The following is a 14,984-nucleotide window of genomic DNA, read 5'->3' as shown; positions in this document are numbered from 1 at the left end:
TCGTACCGGGTTTGCCCACCCTCGCCGTGGGGCTAAGTCTCCTTGTCGAAAGGGTCCAGGTAAGTGAATCCCAGCGATGGTACGAATGAGATAATGATACCCCGTCATTACCTGCAGCTTGTTCGAGAGGTCGACGATAAGCGTAGTGGTTTCCTTGCTCAGGTCGACGAACTGAAGGCCGTCATCAACACGACAGCGACGAAGGTGGACGTCGTAGTCGCGGGGTACGACGGTGACACGCATGACAAAGAACAGCTGCTGGGCGAGATCAAATCTAGCGAGCTTCAGAAGCGAGTACGAGATCTGCAGAGGTGCGTCGAGGGCGCGCTGGCTTGAGTAGCGTCGCTGAGAGGAAGCCAGTACAATCGACGGGCTTGTGGAACGTGCGGGAGAGCTGAAGAGTGGTAAAGGATTCCGCGGGTTCGTTAAGAAGCTCGTGTACGCGTCTGAGAACCGAGACATCCTATCGGACATGAAGGAAGAGATGACGAGAGCAATAGGCCTGTTCAAGGTACGCCGACCTCATCAGCTCATTAATGCACATTCTGATGGATGCGTGCTTGGACCAGCTCAGCGGGTCAATTTCCATTGAGAGTATCCTCGACGGCGTTGCACGGACTACGAAGGTTCGTACGATGCGGCTATCTCAGATGGCTTGTCCATGACAGCATTCTACAGCAAATTCAAGATCAATTGCAGCAAAATCAACGTCAGCTACAGGAACAGCAACTCCAACTACGAGAGAATCGACGTCAACAACAGGAAGCTGGTAAGTTTATTCACAAGGCTTTCGCGCACGCTTCGACCTAGGGACTGACTGACCACCGCTCCTGAAGAAGACCGAAAGATTGTGGACTCGATTCCTTGGGCAGATGCAGGCTACCGGTCTGTGGACGAACTCAAGAGCGGGTTCATGCAAGGTACCCGGAAAGAGCTGTTTGCGGAGCTAGAGCAGTGGTCAGCTGGCCGATTCCCCAAGGACAAGCCCAAACGAGCTTACTACCTCAGCGGCGGAGCGGGCCTGGGGAAGTCGTCGATTGTCCACCAACTCTGCGTTCGTCTCGATGCAGCCGACCAGCCCCTGCTCAGGCTCGGCGCATCGTTCTTCTTCGTCCGTGGGCGCGGAGATCTGGAATCCGCTCGCCTATTCTTCCCAACCCTTACACGCCAGCTTGCGCGGACCCGACTAGCCCTTCGTTCCCATATCGTCAGCGCCGCACGGGAGTATCTCGAGCATGGCGAGCAGCAGCAGATGCAACACGCGCTCCAGGGGCTCCTTCGGAAAGCTCTCATCGCCGCTCCCGCGGACCAGGCGCCGACATTGCTCGTCGTCGACGGGATAGACGAATGCAAGGACAGGGAGCTCGTTCCTGACTTGCTTCGATCGTTGCTCAGTCTTGTCCGCGAGTTTCCCTGGCTGTACATCTTTGTCGCATCGCGCCCGGAACCCCATATACTGTCGGTGCTCGCATCTCCCGACTTTGCCGACATCGTCCATCATATGCAACTGGAAGACACGCTAGAGGACTGGGGTGGCGACGTAGACTATTACCTCAGAGAGACGGTGCCGAAGATACCCCTCTACGGCGATTTCCTTGACAAACACCCTGACTCTCTTGAACGTCTCATCAAGCGTGCGGCCGGTGTATTCATCTTCGCCCGTATCGCAGTGAATTTCTTGGATATGCACCGGAATCATCCGGAGGAGTGGTTCGAGCTCGTTCTTTCGGGCGGAAGTCCGGCGACGTCTCCTCTCGACGCGCTGTATCTGCAGATCCTACGGTCCGCATTCCCCCCAGAAGACTTGTGTGCTTCACCCCATCAACGCGAACGTCTCCACTCTTTCCTGCGTTTCATTGCACTGGAATCTGGCGCAACTCCGGAGACTGTTGCATTTTATGAACGCGAACTGTCTGTGGGCGACGTCTTTTACATCGTGGACCGCCTGCGTTCCGTGTTGATGATCAACAAGGACGGGAATGTGGTGCCCCTCCACGCCTCGTTCGGCGAGTTCCTGGTTGATGAGCATCGGTGCAGTGATGCGCTCTACCATGTGGACAAATCTGAAGGACATGCTCACCTTGCATGTGCTTGTCTAGCAGCCTTGTCCTTTGAAAATCGCACATATTACCTACAGAACGCGGAGGACCGGCAGCCTCAGCATGCACGGATCAACTTTCATACGATGGGAGATTGGAACATACATGTTGGGCAGGCCAAATATACCGCGGAATTGGAGGAGCAGCTATCCGAGTTCGTGCGAGATATCCGACTGGCCTGCCATATATGGACGATCGCTGAATTTGCTCGTGAATTGAGCTTCTTTTCTTTACCACATCTATGGAACTGTCTCCAGGTGGGTAATCGTTAATTCGTTAACTACTCGTGTATCGCGTATATTTGTCATATGCTAATGGTCATACTTGTTTATTCATGATGTAGCCTTCCGGAGCCAGGAGAGCGATATGCTCTGAGTTCGTCAAGTTTGGTATTTATATCAGACTATGGCAGCTCGGCGTCTTCACATCTTCAAGTCGTGCTCCGCCACTAATCACCTCGGACGACATATCTCAGGCAATCCGGGGGCTTACTGTCAGTACTGATGAGCACCAAGAGTTGCTTCCTAGCTTGGACCTTACTGTCGACGCCAGTTGCTTGGCGCGATATCAGGCCATCATGGCGGATTTCATGACGCAGATGAATCAAGATGAAGCGACCGGGCAGATGTGGCGCATCACGTACAGTATCGACTTGAACGAGGAGCGAGCTCTTTTGGCAGGTTGGAACTCCGATCGCTCTCAGCCCGGCACGCCTATCCATAGCCCAACCCATAGCCCAACCGTCGCCACATCGTCATCGTCATCCACCACCTCTGTGCTATCGGAGACGCTTTCAACTTGGCCTCCAGGGGGTAGTGGTGTCACCACTGATAATGACGATGTAGCACCCGATACGGCCGATAGTGGCCCGCTGCCAGTTAACTCCCCTGTTAATGAACTTGTCGGTTACTCCGCCTCTCCGCATATGGCGGCCGCCGGCACCCATACCAGAGGGCCCTCGCATTCCCTCTACTAACTCCAAGCTCTGCCGACGAATAGCCTACCGCACCTAGCGTAAGGGTCTTTGGAAAAGGAAAAAAGAGAGCTGGGACCTGCTAACCATATACGCTTCCTATCGTTCATATTCTTCCGTCTCCTCGCTGCGATTGCCGCACTCCCTGTCATGGTTGTATAGAAATATGTATTTGATTACTCCAGAAACCCGCGGATTACAATTTGGTACAATATACATATTGTATAAATGACACGCGAAGCAAGTAGGACTGCGCCGTGCAGGAAGAATCAGTACAAAGACGAGTTCGACAGAGGAGGCTGCAACGCCGAGAACCCGCTCGGAGTTGTCGCTGGGTGTGGTCCTCAGTCGCTCAGCCCCTGCTTTCGCACGTTCTTCAACTTCGCCAGCGGCCGCTCGACCTCGCCCATCGGTGTCAGTGCGGAGTCGTATCCCTCATGTCCAATGCCAACAGCAGCAGGCGTACTGGATAGACAACTATCAATAATGGTGCGATCGACTGTCGCGTTGAAGGCCTTCTCCGTCTCGTCCGCGTCGCTGTGCGCTCAAAATCCCTCCCGGCTGGGTGTCCTCTGAGCGTCGTTGAATATCGAGCACTGACGCTCTCAGAAAGCGAGGACGGGCTTGTGATGGCTGCTCGTGACGCGTTTGCAGATGGTGGACATGGAAACCAGCCGCTTGAAGACCTTGTAGTATTAAGGGTAAAGCTGTAGACGAGGCTATCAGCGACGAGCATGACGGTCGACCAGATGGCTCATCTACCTTCTCGTCCGCCCCTTGAACAGCTCACACTGTCAGCCACCAGTGACACCCTCAGCCTGCAGAGCCGTCGTGTATTGCTATGATGGACCTTTCATCTCCTCCTTGATTGCGAGTGGTATCCGCCGCCTTCGTCTTCAGCCGCTTCTCGTCGCGATGCTCAGGCTCACCGTTGTCGATGGAGGGTACGATCGATATAGTCTTACTAAGCTTCTGGGTGCCATTCGGTGATCTCCAGCTCGTAGAAGACAGCTTCGATCTTGCTCTTACCCAGCGGCCCGTGGGACGTGTCGTTTAATGCCGGTGCGTCAGACGAATTGGCTTCCTTGAGTGGTTTGTCTGAGGCGCGTGCCTCTCATGGTCTCGCAGCTCTCGGATATCCTTGGCCTTCTGGAGCACCGTCGACATCATGCGGCTCTACGCACGAGATGGCACGCGAAGCGGACTACGGTAGGCAAAAGCAGCAGGGATACGCGACTTCGACTTCTGAGCTTAGATGTACCCAAAGTGTAGCAGTACTCTGAGTAACCATCAGCACGGTAGCATAGCCTAGTTGATTAGGCACTTACCTGTTCGAACTGGCAGCACACGTGCCTCGCATTGTGCCCTTCTGTCCTGCCCACCACCGCCCCCGAGAGTTCTCTGCTAGGCCTTCATCAGTGCTTCCCCGACACTCGAGACCAGAATTTGTTCGTGGGTACAGCGGAGGCAAATCGCGACGCCCGGAGCCTTCAGGGCTTGCAACGGAACAAAGGTGCGCGACCTCGCGCGCTGGCCTTAATGCTTGTGCACCAACGTGAGCACACACGACCAGGCAGGTGCTGGGGCATGTGGTCATTAGCTTTCAAACTAGCTCTATTGCGAAGACTTAACGTACACCTCGCCACTGTCGTTGGTCCTCGGCTTCCACGAGACCAGTCTCCACGACCGCGCTTCAAGTTGACTGAGCGAGAGCTACTGGACTACATAGGCAGTAAATGTAGCTTAAAGAAGTACAATACGAGCGCCGTCGATGCGAGCAGCAGCGATAAGAGGTCTGGAGCATTTTCCGCAGTGCAACAGGATATGCGCGAGGTAATGGGAGGGTAGACCTCTCGAGACAGGAGAACTCAAGCGCTCAAGTGCAAAGAGCGCTCGCATGAATGTGCCAGGCGCCCACGTGATACTCAAGTTTTCGTGCTGCTGGTATTGCAATATTCTAACCCGGCTCGCCGCAGCTGATTACACGGCATTGGTCTATATTATCCCCCGCTTTTATTCACAAGAGGTCTCCTATAGTGGAGTTCCCGCAGAGCAAGCACATACGCGCTGCGCGTTCTGCTGAGGATACTTCCCTCATCAAGCTGTCTCTATGACACTTGTCGTTCGTATAAACCGTTCGCACCAAGGCATGGACGATATACAGAAAGACCTAAGGATGCCTGCGACGGCTAAACGTCACTGCCAGCAGCAATGCCGTTACAATGTCGGTCCTGACCGCCCAGTCGCTGCAGTTCTGCTTGCTGCAGGAAATAAATTACATAAAATGGAATATATAGAACGAAGAGTTTGTGCAGCCTGCGAGCCTCGAATCCCAGGTGTCCGCTCGGTCCGTCGGTTGGGCCGAGTACATCTTGACTCACAATCCACTCGGTGTTGCGAAACAAGCCGAGCACCAGGCGGCCGTGCTCGCAGCTAATGGACATACATACAGATGGCACTCACGGGCGACCGACGACCGCCGTATGATAATCTTCGTGCGCTTCGCGTCGTCCACACGCAGGGTCATCGAACATGCCCAGATCACAATGTCGTTATCCATCCGAGCGTCCATATAGCGGTCGCTCGGGCTAATGCGCAATGACGGAAGGATATATCTCTCGAGCGGCTTGCGCATCTGGCTGAGTCCAAGTCTGTGGCCGGGGAACAAGTGAAGCCAGGATACGGTCGTGAGCGTGATAGAGCGACAGGAGCGCGAAGGGCTCTTCGTCGCTTGCGTCTCCGCGAGGGATGCCCTCGTCTTTGTCAGTCCTAGGATCTGCGCGAGGGCCTGAGCTTGCCTCAAGAGCCAGATGAACGTACAAGCTTCCGGGTCACTGTGTAAACATGCACCGGGCTGAGCGGCGGATCACAGCTACCCACGCGTAGTTTCGTGGTCTTGTTCATCAAGGCGGCGATACTACATCTGGCATCTCGCGAAATCTTGTCGTCCCAGAGCTACGGCTTGTTCTTCGAATATGCCGTCTGACGCCGCTCACAGGTCTTTCGAAACGGGTCGGAGCTTGGAATCTTGAGGTCTAGCGTGGCCTGCCCTCCTGGGATGCGCTCACATAGACCGCGCCAACAGTGCTGTGCCCTTCTGTTTGCGCCTGCAACGGCGTCTACAAATGCCGCTGACGGCCATCGTCGCTCCGGGGAAGGGATCCACTTTGGCGACGCAAAGCGAATCGAACACGAGCGGGCCATAGTGATAATAGACACTGCATTGGGGTCATTCTGCTGTGATTTCTTAGGATGCAGTCGACTAAGAGTGGGTGCATGTACTCACCTAAGCGCAGCTCCGAGATATACTTCCAACCAACGACATCTCCCCGCGACTAGGTGGCGCTCCAAGAACACAAGTCTGGCTACCCGTCGAACTGTGCGAGCTGCTTACAAGGCGAGTATTCCTCGGAAAGGCTTGTTGAAGAGCCACAGGTCTGAGACAGAGATCCTATCGGTTTAGACAGGATATGATGGTGGTTCTTGAAGCTTGAAGCTTGAGCTCTAGGCGGGGGCGGTCGCAGCGTTAAGAGATTTGAAGGTGACGCGGATGGAGTGTAAGACATGTTCAGAGACTTCGCTCCAAGGCCTGGCATCTGATGCGGGCCGGACATCGACTCGTGGCGAACGTCGAAGGACAGAGCAGAGCCAGGCGGGGGCTGGGAGCGCTGGCGGATTCTGGCGGATTCTGGCCGAACGCCACAAGGCCTCGGCGATTTGTTCCAAGACATTGCAACGGTGACCACATTTGGCAGGCGAGCAGCTGAAGATGGCACGCCGAGGCTCCAGTGCACTCCTGCCCCCGATATCTCCGCGCTTGCCGCGCTGCCAATATCAAAACATGAAAGCACGCGTCTTCATACTATCAAACTCTAACACACAGCCCGCAGCGAGACCCGCCAATCCATCTCACGGCCGTCGGTACACGAGGCCAGCACATGGTGAACCAACGCGGCGGACTCATGCCTGATCCCTTCTGTACTGTCAAATTCTATCTACACCGTCCACCATAGTCGACCATGCCGCCCCGTGGGGCTGCTGACGTTGCCCTCGGTGTCGCCTCTCCCATCCTCGACCTGGCCGGTGATGCCCTGAGCCTTGCCCCCGTGCCTGGCCTACCTCTAGTCGCAAAGGGGCTCGGCGCGCTCGTCGAAAGAGTCAAGGTGTGTCGACCCCACTCAACTGACGAATGGCACTTTACGACATTTCTTCTTCGTTTGTAGATTGTCCGGGAGAACAAGGGGGCGCGCAGTGCCTTCCTAGCTCAGGCCGATGCTCTCAAGACTGTCATCAACACGACGCCAGCCGATGTGAACACTGCAGTGGCAAGGTACGATGGTGATGCTCAAGGCAAGGAAGAGCTATTGGTCAAGATCACACACTCTGACGACATCCAGAATCAGATAAGAGATCTGCAGAGGTACGCTCAGGGTCTAATCGCCGTCGGAGGCAAAGCTGACACCAAGCCAGCACGATCGACGACCTTCAAGGACGCGCGGGAGAGCTTAAGGGTGGGAAAGGGTTCCGCGGGTTCCTGAAAGGACTCATCTACGGGTCTCGGGACCAGGCGATCCTGTCGGACATGAAGGAAGACATGGCAAAAGCAATGAGCCTTTTCATGGTCCGTCTACCTTGCCAAGTCTTGATACACGCTTTAACATACGCTTGCTTACTGCAGCTTAGAGGCACGATGTCCATCCAGAAAGTCCTTACCGAGGTTGCAGAGGATATGAAGGTTGGTGGAATACATGTACAGATACCTCAGAGCTGATTCAGTTCGGCGGCCCAGACACGGGAACTTATTAAGTTACACCGGACTAGCCACCCAGAAGCGCCCAAAAGCGGCTAAGACACGCTGAATGAATTTCCGAAAAGCCCAAAAAATGGCACAAGCAGAAATTGAACCCGCAGCCCGAAAGTAACCATGGTGCACTACACCACTAAGGCATAAGACCTTGCAAATATCAGGTTGGAATTGCCCTATAGTACCACTTTTCTACCTTAAAGTCTTAGCTGTAATATTATAGCCAATTATCAGGTATTAAAGCATTGGAATGTAATTGTACAAAGGTATATTCTAATGGCATGGCTAAGACACTGACGTGGCTAAGACACTAGTGTGGCTAAGACATTGGAACATTGAATATTTGCTATTGATTCCACTTGAGTATAGTTCATCTGCTCTGGTGTTTTAGCCACGTCAGTGTCTTAGCCACGCCATCAGGATATACATTTGTACAATAAGCAGAATCAATAGCAAATATTTAATGACTCAATGTCTTAGCCACACTGGTGTCTTAGCCACATCAATGTCTTAGCCATGCCATTAGAATATACCTTTGTACAATTACATTCCAATGCTTTAATACCTGATAATTGGCTATAATATTACAGCTAAGACTTTAAGGTAGAAAAGTGGTACTATAGGGCAATTCCAACCTGATATTTGCAAGGTCTTATGCCTTAGTGGTGTAGTGCACTGTGGTTACTTTCAGGCTGCGGGTTCAATTTCTGCTTGTGCCATTTTTTGGGCTTTTCGGAAATTCATTCAGCGTGTCTTAGCCGCTTTTGGGTGCTTCTGGGTGGCTAGTCCGGTGTAACTTAATAAGTTCCCGTGTCTGGGCTGCCCAACTGAAACTCTTGTACCTCAGGCGGCTGGTCTATAATATCCCTCTACAGCAAACCCGGCGGCAGTTGCAGAAAAGTCAGCGTCAACAGCGGGAACAGCTACGAGGGAATCGACGTCAACAACAGAAAGCTGGTAAGTCTATTTGCGAACCTCTCGTGCACGCTTCATCCAGAGACTGACCGATGCTCGCGAAGAGGACCAGAAAGTTATCGACTCCATTCCTCGAGCAGACGCAGGATATCGATCGGTGGACGAACTCAAGAGTGGGTTCATGCAAGGCACCCGGAAAGAGGTATTCGCGGATCTGGAGCGGTGGTCGACTGGTCGATTCCCCGAGGACAAGCCCAAACGAATCTGCTGCATCAGCGGCGGGGCAGGTCTAGGGAAGTCTTCGATTTCACATCAGCTCTGTGTTCGCCACGACGCAGCGGATCGTTCTTCGCTCAGACTCGGCGCATCATTTTTCTTTGTCCGCGGCCGCGGAGATCTCGAGGATGCTCACCTCGTTTTCTCGACGCTCGCACGCCAGCTTGCAGTGTCCCAGCCGACCCTTCGCCCTTATATCATCAGCGCCGCACGTGAGTACCTCAAACACGGCGACCGGCAGCAGATGCAGCACTCATTCGACGGGCTCCTTCGGAAGGCTCTCATCGCCGCTCCCGCGGACCAGGCCCCGACATTGATTGTCATCGACGGAATAGACGAGTGCAAGGACAGGAGGCTGGTTCCCAAACTGCTTTGGTCCTTGTTCGGTCTTGTTCGCGAGTTACCGTGGCTGTACGTCTTTGCCGCGTCACGGCCAGAGCCTCACATCCTGTCGGTGGTTGCACACCTCAGCTCAGCCGATGTTATCCATCATATGCGACTGGAGGATGCAACGAACAGTCACGGTGATGTTGGACGTTACCTCAGAGAGACTCTACCGAAGATACCCTCATACGGCAATTACCTCGAGAAGCACCCGAACGCCCTTCGACGCCTCATCAAGCGTGCGGCCGGCGTATTTATCTTCGCTCGGATCACCGTCAATTTCTTGGACGAACATCACAATCATCCGGAAGAATGGTTTGAGCTCGTCCTCTCGGGTGGGGGTCTAGCGATGTCACCTCTCGATGCACTGTATCTGCAGATCCTGCGGTCCGCATTTCCTCCGGAAGGTTTGCGCGCCTCACCTCGAGAGCACGAACGTCTCTCCTTCTTCCTGCGTTTCATCACGCTGGAATTTGGGCGGACAAATCCCGAGACCATTGCATTCTACGGACGCGATCTGTCCGTCGACGATGTTTTCTACATCGTGGACCACCTGCGTTCTGTGTTGATGATGGACAAGCTCGGGCGCGTGGTGCCTCTCCACGCTTCGTTCGGCGAATTCCTTGTCGACGAGGATCGGTGCAGAGATTCACTCTACCATGTGGATGAGTCTGAAGGACATGCCCATCTTGCATGTGCTTGCCTAGCAGCCATGTCCTTTGAAAATTACACATCGTCTGCAGAGAATAGACCAGAGGCCCCAGCACACACTCGTCAACTTTGAAATAATGATATTCAGCTTATATCGGCATGTAAACAGGGCCGAATGTACCGCAGAGTTGGAAGAGCAGCTATCTCGGTTCGTGCAAGATATCCGACTAGTCTTACAGGTGTGGACCGTCGAGGAATTTACTCCTAGATCGTCTATCCATCTTATAATGGATATATGGAGCTGTCTCCAGGTGAGTAATTGATTTCAACTCCTCATGTGCCAAATACATTTGTTGGATGCTAATGTCATGCCTGTTTGCTATTTGTGATGTAGCCTTCAGGAGCCAGGAGAGCGATCTGCTCCGAGTTCCTCAAGTTTGGTATTTATATCAAACTATGGCAGCTCGGCGTCCTCAAATCTCCAAGTCGTGCTCCACCACAAATCACCTCAGATGACATATCTCGGACGATCCCAAGGCTTCCTCGTAAATACCAAGAGCTGCTTCCTAGCCTGGACCTCACTGTCGACGATGGCCGGTTGGCACGATATCAGGCCATTATGGCGGACTTGATGAGAGAGATAAACCGAGATGAAGCAACCAGGGTGCAGTGGCTGCCAGATGTTGATATTAGTAAATTCGATGGAGCTTATTTAATTCGCTAAGACACCTCCGACACCTCCAGACCTAACGCGCCTCTCCGTAACCCATCTGTCATTACCTCGTCGTCCCCATCTACCATCGTCTCATCAGAGAGGTCTCCTACCATGTCTCCGGAGAGCGACATTGCTCTCGCTGCGGATAATAGCTGCATTCGGCACGGCTGATGATGTCCCGTCGCCGGCCAATCGTCTCGACGATTGACCCGTCAGCTACCTTGCGATCACGCATATGGCAGCTTCTGTTGTTTGCATGAAGCCTGCACCTGCACCTGTGGCAGATGGCAAAGGCCTGACCACGTTCTCACTACTCCCTCCAAGCTGTGCCAATGAAGAGCCGTCTATGTACTTCATTTATCACAATCCTTATTGCTTCGTCTTCTCGCTACTTCCTAAATTCTGCCTCGCTTTTGCTGTACGAAAATGTATGCTAGATTATTTCAGAGGCTTACAAACTATAGTCTAGTACACTATAAATGCTATAAAAGTGACGTGACGCAAACTTAAGCAAAGTAGGAGACCGAACTCAACATAGGGAAATGATAGAGGAAGTCTGACAGGTTGTGGAAAGGGCTGCGGCAGCAAGCTTCTTGTCATCGCCGAGCATCTGCTTCTGCATTTCCTTCGGCTTCGGTGATGGTCATTCGCCCTCACCCACCTGCGCCAGCGCAGAGTCGTACGCCCCAGACCAATGCCAGTGGCGGCAAGCGCACCATGCAGGCCACTGTCAGCAACAACGCGGCAGAACCTCGCGTTGAGGACCTCTGACCATCTACTTCAAGTTCTGAGAGAAGAGAGCGAATGAAAAAGCGCGTGTCTAGCTCACCATCTCAGTACCTGCGTCGCTGGGTATCCTTCCCACTGACCATTTCGGGAGCGCCCATCTTGGCTTCGGTGGCCCCGGTGGCATGCCTGGCGAGTTCTTGCCCAAAGTACGCTCCCCCGGCTTCAGCAGCCATCCAGGTAGCTTCGGCCCGCCTGCCGGCATCGGCGGGAGATATGCGCAGGATCCACGCCCATTCGTCGCAGCTCGTGCGCATACCTGCAGTGAGACCGCGTCTCCGTCACGGGCTGGATGCGCCGCAGACGCCAAGCGTGCGCACCATTTGCGGCAGGCTTGAAGGCTTTGGTGAGTTTAGGATGGTGAGCATGCGCGGCGGCTTCGATGCTTGCTCGCTGAGCCCCTTCAGCAGTTATCCGGGAGGTTTCGGCCGAGCTCTGAGCGAGCACGTAGTGGCCGGTTCCTAGCGAGGAGTCTCGTAGTTTGAATGATATGGACGTCTAGGCCTAGTGATGTCAGTACAAGTGAATAAGTGTTGATAATTGACCTAGAAGCTCCGATGTACGTGGCTTGACAAGGGTGCTCAGCACATGATTTGGTTGGTACCGCAATGCCCTCTCGAGGCGTGCGTACACTGGCGACCTTACATGGGCCATTCCAATAACTCACTGTCTGATCACCTAGTCCCAAGGGAGTACAATTGATGAAGCAGCTTGTATAGAGCATGAAGGCGAACATGCCTACCAGAATGTCTCGGGCACGCTTGTACGACGGAAAGGAGGGCCTATTCACGGCCGGTCGAAGCGTTGACGTACTGGAAAACAGGGAATGCTCAAGCGATAGACCCTGAAGCTGGTACGCCATGCACCTTTTCAAATGTCGATGCGACGCCCCAGGGTGAGCGCAGGATCCATAAACAGGACGCTGCCAGAAGGAAATAAAATGGCGTATGTCCGACGTGGCCGCACTGGCGGGCTGCACGATTGGGGGTCTTGAGAAGGCCGCCGCGGCGAAGGATGCACGACATGTGCCTCCGCGTGGCCAGTCGGAGGTCGACCTGACTAGAGCAGCACCAGCTTTGTTCAGCTGAAGAAGTTGACTAGACGCAGAGCTATGTGTGCGCACGAAAAGCGAAGCATAGACCGGCGAGGGTCACGGTGCAGCATGCTACAAGTCAATAATCCTTCTCAGCGGTCAGCTGCTCGCCGCATAGCATGCATATCTGTCACGGTGTTCAGGGCACTCACCAGTACGTCAGGGTGCTCATTAAGTTCCACATTAAAGCCCAGCAAACGAATTCCTTCAGACACTATGCCTCCGGCCACACTCACCACGCGATGATGTGGTCTCGGTTCCAGACTATCGACCCACTATTAGAGAATTATAATGGGCCCTGCAGCAAGACTTTCAAAGTCCGCTGATCAACCATTACAAATGGTTTGTTACCGCTTGCTCAGCGTCCTGAAACCGAGACTAGCAACGCTACTCATATTGTTGTCGTGCGCTGACCGTGCGAGAAACTGCACATCACTGGTCGCCAGCACCTTTGATATCCGATACAGTCCCCGACCGGCCAAGTCCGGGCGCGCTAGAGTGTGCTATTTCTCAGATATATGCGCATGCTTAACAAGTAATGCAGCGATACGACGATGCAATGACTCTCCCTTACGCCAAACATGCGATACACAGCAAGAGCTCCGCGCTCCACTACAATGCCCGCCAATCAGCCAGAGCTACACGTCCTTGCCCTCAAGCTTACCGACGTGAGCGCACTTGACAGTCGTCTGTTTCAGTATGCTTATGGACATACTAGATCCTCTCGACCGGTTGACACCTTCCGACACCTCATGGCCGACGCTGTCGTCTTCACCATCTTCGGCACCTGCTGGTCCTCTTGGCCATTGGACCTTGGACTATTGCAACGTCCGAGACCCTCTGAGCGTTGCGGTCTGTAATCTTCCACAGCGTGGCATCATGGTGAGTTGTATTCGCAACTATGTCGGACGGAAGATCCCACGTAATACCTTCAGTCTCTGAACTGCCCCAGCCTGGGTCTGCAAGGTCGTCTGACAAGACCTCGAACGCGATGCCAGAGAGATGTGCAACCCGGAGAGTATTATGGCAGAGGTGCGTACCTACGCTGTCTTACTTCGGCGCGTCGCTCATTGCGATTCCAGTTCGTTAGCTCCTGCTTGTACGAGACACACACCAGCATACAGGCCGTGTCTCTCACCACGTCTGCCCGGCCATGCCCCTCAACAGCGGTCTCATAGACTCTCACCCACACGGACTCGGAGAAGACGGCCTGCCAGCGCCTGACAACACCACGTCGGTGACTAGCACGGGGTACCGCTCATTCAACGCCTGGTCGTGACCAAGATGTCCGCGGGCGAGAAGCACCGTAAGGACGTCGCCGCCATCGAGCAGGACGTCGGCGGGGCGATGGGCCAACTGTGAGTTCTATCGGTGATGCCCCGGGCCCGACGTCTGACCAACGGTTTCTGTGCAGGATTACTAGTGTTAACGTCTTGTCCATCACTCTCATGCTTTTTTTTTTGGGAGCTCAGCCGCCGGGGGAATGTTGTGCGGTGTCCACAAAGCCGAAAATCTACAAGATCATGCTCGACCTGCGTACCATTTCCCGGCACGAGCATACTCAACAAATTTTCGATGCAGCTCACAGCACCCCTCCTGCCCGACACCGCCCCATCGCCGCCCGAGCACGACGGCACACTCTCGCCGTCCTCTCACGTGGCGCACACACCATCTTCTGCAATACTACGATGCTGGTCCCCGTCCGGCCAGCTGTGCATCTTGTGCCGGGTTGAGCGGGAAGTTGCTTGGACCATTAGCCCTGAACGACGGACACGGAATACCGCCACGTAGGAGAAGCTCAGGGATCTTTGGGACCCGAACGTGGAGAGCATGTCGAATGCCGCGGCGCTGGATAGGGCTGAGCTGAGTTCGGTCGAAGCAGGCGTTTTGCTCTGGTGCGTCTCACCAGTAATCGTCTGTGCGCTTTGGCCGGTTTGCTGACGGGTTACGACACTGCAGACAGAAGTCGGAATACGAGCGAGTCTCACTCGTCGAGAACGAAAACGAGGATTGGTATCTACGATCCCTCGCTGCTAGGCGAGCGGTCGAGGATACATAACTGATACGGCGGATAGATGTGGGAAGCATACAGTATCCGGCGCTCGTTCAAGCGCGGAGGCCACCAACCGGGCTACATCGAGAACACTGACGTTCTACACCTCGAGTTCGGACAGGGTACTTGAAATTCTTACATCTTGTGAGTGCTACCGACGTATATACGTGCTGTACAGCCCCTGACGCGCGGCCAGCATTCTTGGCGCACATCGCTAGAATCTCCCGTCTGGCCG

The 14,984-nt window shown here is 54.1% G+C and overlaps 4 protein-coding genes across 4 annotated transcripts; 3 read left to right on the top strand and 1 right to left on the bottom strand.

The window, feature by feature from the left end:
* Positions 1 to 839: 839 nt before the first annotated feature.
* On the top strand, positions 840 to 3,785 carry PHACADRAFT_109942 (uncharacterized protein). Its single transcript, XM_007389864.1, has 2 exons — positions 840 to 2,356; positions 2,443 to 3,785. The coding sequence occupies exons 1-2, from the start codon at positions 914 to 916 to the stop codon at positions 3,073 to 3,075; spliced, it is 2,076 nt and encodes a 691-aa protein (XP_007389926.1). The 5' UTR covers positions 840 to 913; the 3' UTR covers positions 3,076 to 3,785.
* Positions 3,786 to 7,540: 3,755 nt separating this feature from the next.
* Positions 7,541 to 10,235, top strand: PHACADRAFT_84885 (uncharacterized protein; the record flags this gene model as incomplete). Its single annotated transcript, XM_007389863.1, has 2 exons — positions 7,541 to 7,789; positions 8,874 to 10,235. Coding segments are annotated over 2 exons (1,611 nt in total), but the record flags the coding sequence as incomplete, so codon positions are not given.
* A 3,176-nt stretch (positions 10,236 to 13,411) lies between these two features.
* On the bottom strand, positions 13,412 to 13,816 carry PHACADRAFT_246454 (uncharacterized protein; the record flags this gene model as incomplete). The annotated part of the gene is made up of 2 exons (XM_007389862.1): positions 13,412 to 13,514; positions 13,751 to 13,816. Coding segments are annotated over 2 exons (169 nt in total), but the record flags the coding sequence as incomplete, so codon positions are not given.
* A 324-nt stretch (positions 13,817 to 14,140) lies between these two features.
* Positions 14,141 to 14,974, top strand: PHACADRAFT_203666 (uncharacterized protein). Its single transcript, XM_007389861.1, has 3 exons — positions 14,141 to 14,591; positions 14,656 to 14,893; positions 14,946 to 14,974. The coding sequence occupies exon 1, from the start codon at positions 14,180 to 14,182 to the stop codon at positions 14,561 to 14,563; it is 384 nt and encodes a 127-aa protein (XP_007389923.1). The 5' UTR covers positions 14,141 to 14,179; the 3' UTR covers positions 14,564 to 14,591; positions 14,656 to 14,893; positions 14,946 to 14,974.
* Positions 14,975 to 14,984: the final 10 nt, after the last annotated feature.

Source organism: Phanerochaete carnosa (genome assembly GCF_000300595.1).
Source record: "Phanerochaete carnosa HHB-10118-sp unplaced genomic scaffold PHACAscaffold_1, whole genome shotgun sequence".
NCBI lineage: Eukaryota > Fungi > Basidiomycota > Agaricomycetes > Polyporales > Phanerochaetaceae > Phanerochaete > Phanerochaete carnosa.
The sequence above is the reverse complement of the archived record's forward strand: the minus strand, read 5'-3'. Positions and strand labels throughout refer to the sequence as shown.

What these genes read in the sequence shown, in the direction of transcription:
- PHACADRAFT_109942 (XM_007389864.1), top strand. Translation starts at nt 914, where the DNA reads ATGCAAGGTACCCGGAAAGAGCTGTTTGCGGAGCTAGAGCAGTGGTCA. An exon ending in ATCTATGGAACTGTCTCCAG is followed by an intron (nt 2,357 to 2,442) that starts GTGGGTAATCGT and finishes TTCATGATGTAG; the next exon opens with CCTTCCGGAGCCAGGAGAGC.
- PHACADRAFT_203666 (XM_007389861.1), top strand. Translation starts at nt 14,180, where the DNA reads ATGTTGTGCGGTGTCCACAAAGCCGAAAATCTACAAGATCATGCTCGA.